The following is a 9,693-nucleotide window of genomic DNA, read 5'->3' on the forward strand; positions in this document are numbered from 1 at the left end:
CCCCCCCCCACCGCCGCCCCCTCCTGCCCCGACCCCCCTCGCCCATATTTGATTCAGAAGCGGCTTTGCCTATCTACTGGCACCATCTTGCATGAAATAGAAATTCTTGACTGATTTTTTCATGCCTAAGGAAAGAAGTTTTTCTTCAAGAACTCACAGTAAATATCAGCACTGATTATCGGACTCTCAATAAATTCAAGGAAAATATCTTTTATTGTAATTGCCGCCCATCCAAAAAAAAAATTTTGCTTGGAAATAATGTAGAATGTCATGAAACGACAAGATATGAAGTTTTTAGAAAAAAGTGTGTTTGTACGTCAGTGTGCGTGTGCGGATTTTCGGAATATTTTTATAAATCTTCACGAAAAACGAGTAACGTCGATGGTAAAAATATAAAATTTTGTGAAATAATTGGCATTGTTTGGGAGCACATCTGGGCTAAATTTCAGCTCAGTCGGTCAGGTAGTTTTTGAGATTCAGCAATTTCTCAAAAATCTTTTCTGCTTAATATCTCAAAAAGTATGTGACTGAATTGAATTTTTTTGACGTCAAAATATTCCTTATGCTAATATCCATCAAATCATGGCATAATATTTCTACTTAATCAGGGATAACTCGGTAGTAGGGGAGGGTGTGCCTGTACCGCCCACCTAAGGGGAAATGCCAGTTTTATATTTTATATTTCAACTTGAGTATAAAAAACGTATTTGAGAGACTTCTTTAACTATTGAACTCGTTATTCTCGAAGTGTAGACGCCTAATTCTCCTTAGAATCCACAAAATTGATTGAAAATAAAAGAGTGAGCCTATTGAGCGGTACTACCCGCCGTCGGGTAATACCGCTCGGCACAATTCCAATGCCGCTCATAGGGTTTTGCATGTATCGCTCGCGCCGCAATCTAACCTGTACTCGAGTGCTGTCGAGCAACTACGTGGCCGATCCTATGAGCGGTATTACCGACTCCGCTCGGCGTCAACAAAATTGTTGATCATTATTGACCTGAGTGGAGTTTCGTGTTCGAATTGGTCTCAAATTACACATGAAAGTACCACGAATCAAATAACCACAGTTTAATATGACAATTCAGCGTTTGAAACTATCAAAAACCTTAATTAAAAGTCGACAAATTTTGCACTGTAAAGATCTCAAAACTTCGTTACGTGTTTTTTCATATTTAAAGTGGTAAATATAAAGTGAAATTTTTCTGACAATCACATTCTATCATCAAATTCTTCATGATCAGGAACAGAAAGAAATTTTCAAGTTGATGGTTGTGGAGAAAATCGGGTGAGCGGTACTACCCGCTGAGCGGTACAGGCACACCCTCCCCTAATCGGCATTGTTCATCATTGTCATAAAATCGGGGTAGGCACGATCATTCTCGAAAAAACTGACATAGAAAGCTGAAATTTGGTACGATTGTAAATCTTATGGTACTACAGGCTGGTATTGTGGAGTGGTGCAATCGGACGAGTAGATTAGGAGATATTTAACTTTTTGTGCAAATATGTTTTGCCCAATATCTCCTAAACTACTGGTCAAATTACTTTTTTTTTTTCAAAATACTCGTCTCGGTGTCCACCATCGAGATCAATCAAAATGTAGATATCCGTTCATGCAAAGTTTTCGAAATATTCGAGTTTTTCTAAGTTTTTCATCTCAGAGTTGATTTAATGCTCTGAGGTGAAAAGCGTAGTAAAGCGTAGTAGGACGCTCGACTGGGGAGGCTGGTATTCCGCTTTGGCGGCCTTATAGGGTTAGCGTTTGACAATACACGTAGAAGGTGGAAATAGAATTCAAAACCTTGGGTAATAGTTGATACCATTGAGTCACACTAGTGTATAAAATTTTAGGCTGATCGATTTAATAGATTTTGGCATAGAGCAATTTATCTACAAATAGTTTTTGTTGAAAAATACAACATCGTCATTCTATCAATGATTTTCGAATCTTTATGACTGAAGAAGTCCTTTACCATAAAATTATGTTCTTTTTTGCTTCATATTATGGCAGTGTTTAATGCTGTGACAGACGCAAATGTCTAGAAGATCGTATATTTGAGGGTCGAATTTTGTAACGATTAGGGATTTGTACAGTTCAGGAGCTTTAAGGGTCAGATGTCCTGAGAGTGGATTTTTTTTTCATGATTCCCAATTATGCTCTTGCTATCCACCACGCAAGTGAATAGGGATTGATAACATTAAAAACATTCGAGAAAGAGAGAGAAAGAATCAAAAACACTAATAACGAATAAAATAATGGTCTGTTCCTTCTGTCGAATAGCCTCGCGACCCTGCTTGTTTTTTTTATCTCGAAGGGAGTGGGGTGAAATGTTCAAATAAATCATAGCTCCATAGGAATCTATATTTGGGTGTAAGGTTCATTGGGTGTAGCTGATGTCTCGATAGCTATAAACTCTAAGATTGTGAAATTATCATCGAGGTTCACCAAGTGACTGATATGATTAGTGGAAAATATAACTAACTCTTTTTGTGGTAATTGAAAAAAGATATTTTTCAAGAACACACATGACAACTTGAGAAATGAGTTAGATCAGGAAGAAACATAAGCTGACACTTTCTATAGTGTAGAAAAGTTCGAAAAAATAAGGTCTTTCAGTATTGGCATAGTTATCATTCTTAAAGATTATCAATGAGATGAATAATTAAAATCACTACATACACTAAGTTATAAGCATCTGGAATACTGGCAATAAAATAACCGCCAGCTCTGAGTGTCTCAGCAGCATTTTGCATCATGCATTCAGCCTGTGGTAGCGTCTCGAAACTATAATGCAATGCGAATTGACAACTAACGAGATCAAGAAGCGCACTCGGATCCCTGTATTTCTCCCTCAACCGAACCTGAAATCTTTATCATTAAAAAATATTTCCCATCGTTATACGTGTCCATCGTCGTTCACCGACAAAATAGAGTTGCGAGGCTCTACATACCTTTGAGCAGTCAGCAACGAGGAATTCAGCAGAGAACAGTGGAGCAAAGCCTCGATCACTTTGACTACGATTTTCTATATCTCTGTAACGAGTCTCGCACTGTTCAATGGATACATCAGCAATATCTGCGCAAATCAAGTGGGTAATGTTTGCTTTTTTCCATTTTAAAAGGTCTCCGCCTTTTCCACAACACATGTCTAGTACCTTTAGGGCTGTACTGTGGCAGGAACTCTGTCTAAGTTTTTCTAAAAATTCATCTGAGAAAAAAGAGAAATTCAATTGGTTGATTACAGCCGAAGATATATTTGGATTTAAAAATTTCCGTACAAGGTGATTTTAAGAGTCTTAAGGAGGGATCCATGTGAAATTTGAGTTTACGGTTGATGAAAATAACTATCGAACAACTTTTAATATATTGTGGAGTACCTAAACGACTAGCGAAAATTTCGAACCAACCCATTTTACTCCGAACGTCAGGTGAAAACGTAATCTTTCGTGTTTTTGACTTTGAAATGCTCTTTGCACCACAATATTCATCCGATTCAAACGTTTCTTTTTTCAAAATGTTTATTAGATTCCAAAGAATACAACTAGGTTTTTTTTTTTTTGATGATCTCAATTAGATCATAGAAAAATTAAATTTGTTCGGTTTACTCGCTTTTTTACTTTTTTCATTTAGTCTAAAAATAATTATTCTGAGTAGTTGGACATCAAAATAGTATGTGAAAGGTGTTTTCAGGAGAAAAATCGTACATATACGCTTATAAAATTGACAAAAATCTTCCGTTGACAAAAACGAAAAAATTTAATTTTTCTATGATCTAATCGAGATGTTAAAAACACTGAAAATAGAAAAAGAAGGAATGTTCTGGGCGAGGAGGGTTAGGAAAACTGTCATCGAAGGATCTCGATGGTGGGGGAATGGGACTCGGGTGATTAGCATCGACCGATAGATGCTTCTCGATCGGAAACTTCCGGAAGACAGATTCCTATATAAACCAGCGGACTGGCGCCAGCGTTGCCAGGTAGGGTCCATGATTACAGTATCGCTACCATAATTCAACTTTTAATAACATATACCATAGAAAAGTGTGATGGTATGGCAATTATACCATAATTTTGAGTCCAGCTGAATTATATATTTTTGTCAATTTTCGTTTCATAAGGGCCATAAGGGTCACAGTGTACAGCAAGGTTACAAGGTTCAAGAGGGTCAAAATCCCTTATTTGATTATAAGTCTACTTGGTGTTACAAAAAGGGGTTACGGAGGTGATTTTTGTGCCCCTGCGGACCCTTGGGAGCCGCTTGAACATTTAAAGATTAATCATCATTGTTACTGAGAGTACAGAAGGATCAGTTGAAAAGCAGCAGCTGAGTGATAAGTCTGATGATGCACTGAGAGGAAAAGTACTTCTGAAGAAAAATTATATTTTCCGTGTAAGCAAATTTGGTGGAGTGGAACAGATTTATTTCAGCGAAATTAACCAACTTGATGTAAGAAAGTTCGAGATCCTTCAGAAAAATTGAATTTTTGTCAGGATCATTAGAAATATCACTGCAACAATTGAAGATGTCGGCAGGAAACATACAATTTATTGTACCACAATCCTTTCATGTGACAAAACTTCATAAGAATTCACCGAAGAAAGAATATATTCACGAGAATGAAACATTATTCTCCCCGAAAAACATGGTTCTCCTGAAAGTTCTTTAGTTTTGCCGATATTCCAGTTTTCGGGAAAACAAACCAAATTTTCTTTCGAAACTATCATTTGTTCCGTGAAAATTATGCATGTTTGATGGGAATAAAAACAAACTACTCAGTAACATTCACTTGATATAAACTGAGCCTCATAATTTTCTGCCGAACGACCACGAGAAAAATTTCTAGGGAAAATTTCTTGAATGTCTGAATTCATTCAACATGAAGCAAGTGGGCAATTGCTTTCAATTGTGTCAATTATGGTGCCTGTTTTTGCTAATGAATTAGCAATATGCTTCCGAATGGATATTGCCTTTTCATTGCACTTTTCCATTAACTGATGATATACGTCCCCATAGGACCCTCATTACCCTTATCACCTTATTACCCCTATGACATAATACCCCCCCCCCATAATACTCTCATAAGACCCTCATATTCAGGCGTTGCTGAAAAATCAGGGGACGCTACCCATAGCAACCCCCCAGCAATCCCCTATCAACCCTCTTAGCAACCCTCTTGGCAACCCCCTTCATATGACCCTGATAAACCCCCATAAGATCCTCATATGACCCCCATAAACCCCCATAAGACCCCCATAAATACCGTAAGTCCCCCATTAAATACCCATAAGACTTCCATAAGATCCCCATAAGACCGCCATAAACCCCCATAAGACCCCCATAAAACTCCCATAAGACCCCAATAAGACTTCCATAAGACCCCCATAAGACCCCATAAGGGCTTACCTTGCGCCAACCTTGTGCCAATCTTGTGGCAACATTGCACCAACATTACGCCAACCTTGCGCCAACATTGGACCAACCTTGGGCCAAATTTGAGAATAGTTCAAAAACTAAAAGCACAATCGACACCATCTTCGAACTCGGCCTGTATAACATAAAAACGTATATTTCTAGCCGAGATTCGATTGATTCAGATAATTATTTTCGAAGTTATCGTGAAAAAACTGAATCGGTCACATACACACGCAAATCCATACATACATACGGACGGGGTCTAAAAACATCAGGTTCGGACTCCTGACCCCCAAATTAGTTATCTTCACGAAGAAAACTGGAAACTTAAATTCGGAGGAATACAATGCTTCCATTCGGAAGCAAAAAGATCTCCCTTGTGAAACATAATATCTCGGCAGAACGAATTTTTCCTATCAGTGTGAGAAAATGTTTGTCTTATTTCTTGTAGTTTTATTCCTTTGATCTCGAGTTTTTATTAATTTTTATTAGTTTTGCAAGTGAAATGCCACATTTTACGCGTAGATATGAGATATAAGCGATAATAAACTGCTCTTACATGACTTGAAAACGATTTGAAAGGTGTCCATTTGAAATTTCGTACCGCTTCAGCGGTTTCTACATTACTATCCCTTGATACCATAATTTTAAAGCAAATACCATAATTTTGTGGCGGAGATACCAGAATCCAACCCTTCTTGTCTGGCAGACTTTGGAGAGAAAACATCTCGTACCAGTTAACACTGAATTTTTTTTTTTCGAGAACATGAGTGAGCATACAAGTACAGTAAAGGATTAGAAAAAATACTTCATCGCAGATTCGAGAACCTTCCTTCCGGACTAAGCACAAAGGAGTAGAAACATCATCTCAAATTCGAGAACATGTCCTCAGGGTCGGTTGAGTATACTTGTCCAGTGGATTCTCATTCTCGAGAACACTCCTCTGTCGACCTGAGGAACAGGAAAATCAGCTTCTCAATACCGAGAACACGTCTTCGGGGTAGTTTGAGCATGCTACGCAGTGGGTTCTCATATTCGAGAACACTTCTTTAGAGCTAAAGCACAAGGGATCAATTAATTCAACTTTTCGTGAGAAGACTCGGTAAACCGCGATTCTAACCTCGCTTCGCTCGGTTTGCTCGTGGTTTACGGGCCTTCTGACGAAAAATTGCATTCATCACACGGTCCAAAAGTATTTTCTGACGAATGTGATTATAGGCCTCGTCTTCGGCTCGGCCTACAAAGCCACATTCGTCAGAAAATACTTTGTGGACCTTGTGATGAAAATAACTATTTCAAGTTCGAGAACAGTTTTCAAAGCAACCAGAATGATTACAAGATACACGGCCTGGGAAATCAGCTTCTCAACCATTCGAGAACAGCCTTCATACACAATAGAGCACTACAGATCAATATATCCTTTTTATATTAGTTATTTTTTTGTTTCTCTTATTTGTATTGAATTATCAAGAATAAATTCAAATAAACAGAATTTGTTAACGACGTCTATCCTTGTTCTCTTCGTTCACGAATTCCTTTTTCTCTAAGACGAGATAATCGAAAAAAATACCTAGATTTATTCTATAGAATCTAACAAACATTGTTAAAAAACAAAAGTTTGAGTCGGATGGAAATTGTGGTGCGAGGAGCATTTCAACGTCGAAAACACGAAAAACAAGGTTCTCGCCGCCTGACATATACCCAGTAAAATGCATTGAGTACGACATTTTTCTTCGTATTTTAGGTACCCCATGATATATGAAAAGTAGTTCTTTAGTTATTTTCATCAAAACTTTCAAATTTCACCTGGATCCCCCCGTAATATTAATTTTGGTCTTTTGGCCGCTCCCATGGCCTTTGCCATGGCCTTTGACCTTTGTGCCCCTGCGGCCCCCTGGGACCTTTAAGGTCAGAAGGGCCATAAGGGTCACAAGGTACAACAAGGTTACGAGGATCAAGAGGGTCAAACTCCCTTACTTGATTATAATTTTTTTTTTTTCATTGCAATGCCATGGCAACGTCCCTCAGCAACGCCATGGCAACTGCATAGCAAATACCATGGCAACCGGACATGTCAACGTCTCTCAGCAGCGCAATGGCAAGCGGCAAAAGACCATGGCCGTGACCATAAACATTTTTGTACGTGTGTATCTATAAGACCCCCTCCCTTAGAAATTCCTTTTTTTTCCGTGAACTATTCTATTATGTTCAAAAGGAATCCTTAATTACCAATATATTTCAAGACACTTTTCCATGAACACAAAATTTTGACGTGTATACGTCTATGTTTTCATTGTGAGGGAGGAGGGCATTTAAGGAAAAAGTCCTTATGGTTCCTCATCGGCAGTGGCGTGATCTATCGGAATTCTAGAACATTCCAGATTTTTCTAGAAAATTATAGATTTTTCTAGCAAATTACAGATTTTTCTAGAAAAGTTTGGATTTTTGTAGAAAATTCTTCTGTATGATGTTCAAGCGAAGTAAAAAAATGCAGCCAATTTTTTGAAATTTTTTAAGTACATTCTTTGGTATATTTCGAAGCCCTGGTGGAAGTTTCAGATTGCTAAGGTTAATGGTTCGAATGGAATAAATTATTTTTAAAAACGGAATTTATCCCGTGTTCTTATAGGAAATGTGGAAAAATGCATAGACTGAATGTAAAAATGCAGCCAATGTTGCGAAACTTCGTCCACGTGTGACATATTGATGAATGCATCTTCTGCAAAAAAAAAAATATCGGTTGGATTCGTTTTTGTCGCCAAAATTGACAAAAAACCACTAAAAATCCGTATTTTTGCGTAGGCAGCTGTGAGTTGCGACAACGTAGCACTTGCTAATTGGATGCGGGTAAATGCGGTAAATTCAAAGATGAAGAAAGGACCGTTGTGGACTTCATGACATCCGAAGATAATTTCCCCGATAATAAATATTAATAAAATTCATGAAATTTTTTCTCTTTAACACGCTTCCGCTTGAAAAAAAACATTGTTTCTGCAGTAATCTCTATTTGAGGTTAAACCGAACACAGAGGCAACACTTGGCACTGTCACTCGTATGGAATCATTCGTGAGTCTTCACTTCACAGAGAGATCCTGGAATTCATTTACTATTATTTTGCCTGTCCACAGTAAATTGTAACGACGTGGGTGATGAATTTTTGACGCGAACACGTCTATGGGCCGGTTTGTTCATCGAGATACGCGGCAGCCAATCGGCCAAGAAAAGTTTTGACGCCGACTGTACAAAACATCTGGCTGATCGTACCGCGTATCTATACACGACAGAACTTACCCCTCCACTACCTGTAAATGATAGACATTCATTATAGTAAAAACGGGACAAATCGGAAAATTGTGCTTAGTTACATTATATAAAAAGCCTATGAGCTTTTCAACGATGTAATTATTGTACTTTTTGAGTTAACAGTAAAAAAGATACACGCATAGCAATGGGCTGATATTCACATTCTCGCGATTCACATTATAAAGTCGGAGAATCAAATTACAACGTTGGCAGCGCCTGTCCAACTGAGTCTCACATCCAACGTCGAAGTGTTGCCACCACTGGATTTCAATGTGTGTTGTGATGTTCTGGAGAATCATGGGATACGTTTTATTCTCACTTCAAATTACTTATTAGAGTAAAACGAAAAATTAATTCAGTGTTCTATTTTTTTTCTTTTTTCGAAAATTCGTATTTCTTCTCGTCATATATTAGGTATATAAATTAATTCTCGAGGGGAACGGAGTGGACAGGGATCGAAGAGGTTGTGGCTTTTGTGGGCTCTGAAAAGGCGGTCGGAAAGAGAGAGTTCTAAGAGTAAGGGAGAGGGAAAACATGGAGTGGTTGAGGTAGGAAGGGTTGAGGAATGGAAAGAGGATGAAAGTGAGGGGGAAAATGGAAAAGTGGTGTAATGAGGAGGAACGGGAAGGTGATGGAGAGGTTATGGGGTAGCAGGGAAAACGTGGCAACTAGAGGCTTATGGTCTGAAGTGAGTCGCAGTGAAAGGCAGGAACAGGTGGAACTGGAATCAGGGTTAGTGAAGGTGTAGAGGTTAGGCTAGGCTGGAAGCTATGGTGGAGCAGAGGATCGAGGGGAAGAGAGCGTTGAGGTGACAACAAGCAGTGTAAGTAATTGCGAATTGTGATACACGTGGCCGGGTTAGAAAGCGAGGTTAGAGTGAAGAAGGTCGGAGGAAGAATGGAATAAGCGGGCGGCGGACGATAAAGAGTGGAAAGAAGGTATGTTGAACGAGTAGAAGGTGATTAGTGAGTTGT

General features: G+C 38.6%; 1 protein-coding gene across 2 annotated transcripts in view; it reads right to left on the reverse strand.

The window, feature by feature from the left end:
- Positions 1 to 3,218, reverse strand: part of LOC107042675 (mRNA cap guanine-N7 methyltransferase) — a 64,124-nt gene extending 60,906 nt beyond the window's left edge. Inside the window, exons 1-2 of one of the 2 annotated variants that reach the window (XM_015263823.1) lie at positions 2,956 to 3,218; positions 2,684 to 2,865 (exon numbers count right to left, since the gene is read on the reverse strand). In XM_015263823.1, the coding sequence (XP_015119309.1) occupies positions 2,684 to 2,865; positions 2,956 to 3,150 (377 nt within the window). In that variant the 5' untranslated portion in view covers positions 3,151 to 3,218. Of the gene's footprint in view, positions 1 to 2,683; positions 2,873 to 2,955 lie in introns of both variants that reach the window. The other variant, XM_015263824.1, reaches the window with a different exon arrangement.
- Between the last annotated feature and the right edge of the window lie 6,475 nt (positions 3,219 to 9,693).

Source organism: Diachasma alloeum, unplaced genomic scaffold, assembly GCF_001412515.2.
Source record: "Diachasma alloeum isolate Michigan unplaced genomic scaffold, Dall2.0 Dall_scaffold_00500, whole genome shotgun sequence".
In the NCBI taxonomy this organism is placed as follows: domain Eukaryota; kingdom Metazoa; phylum Arthropoda; class Insecta; order Hymenoptera; family Braconidae; genus Diachasma; species Diachasma alloeum.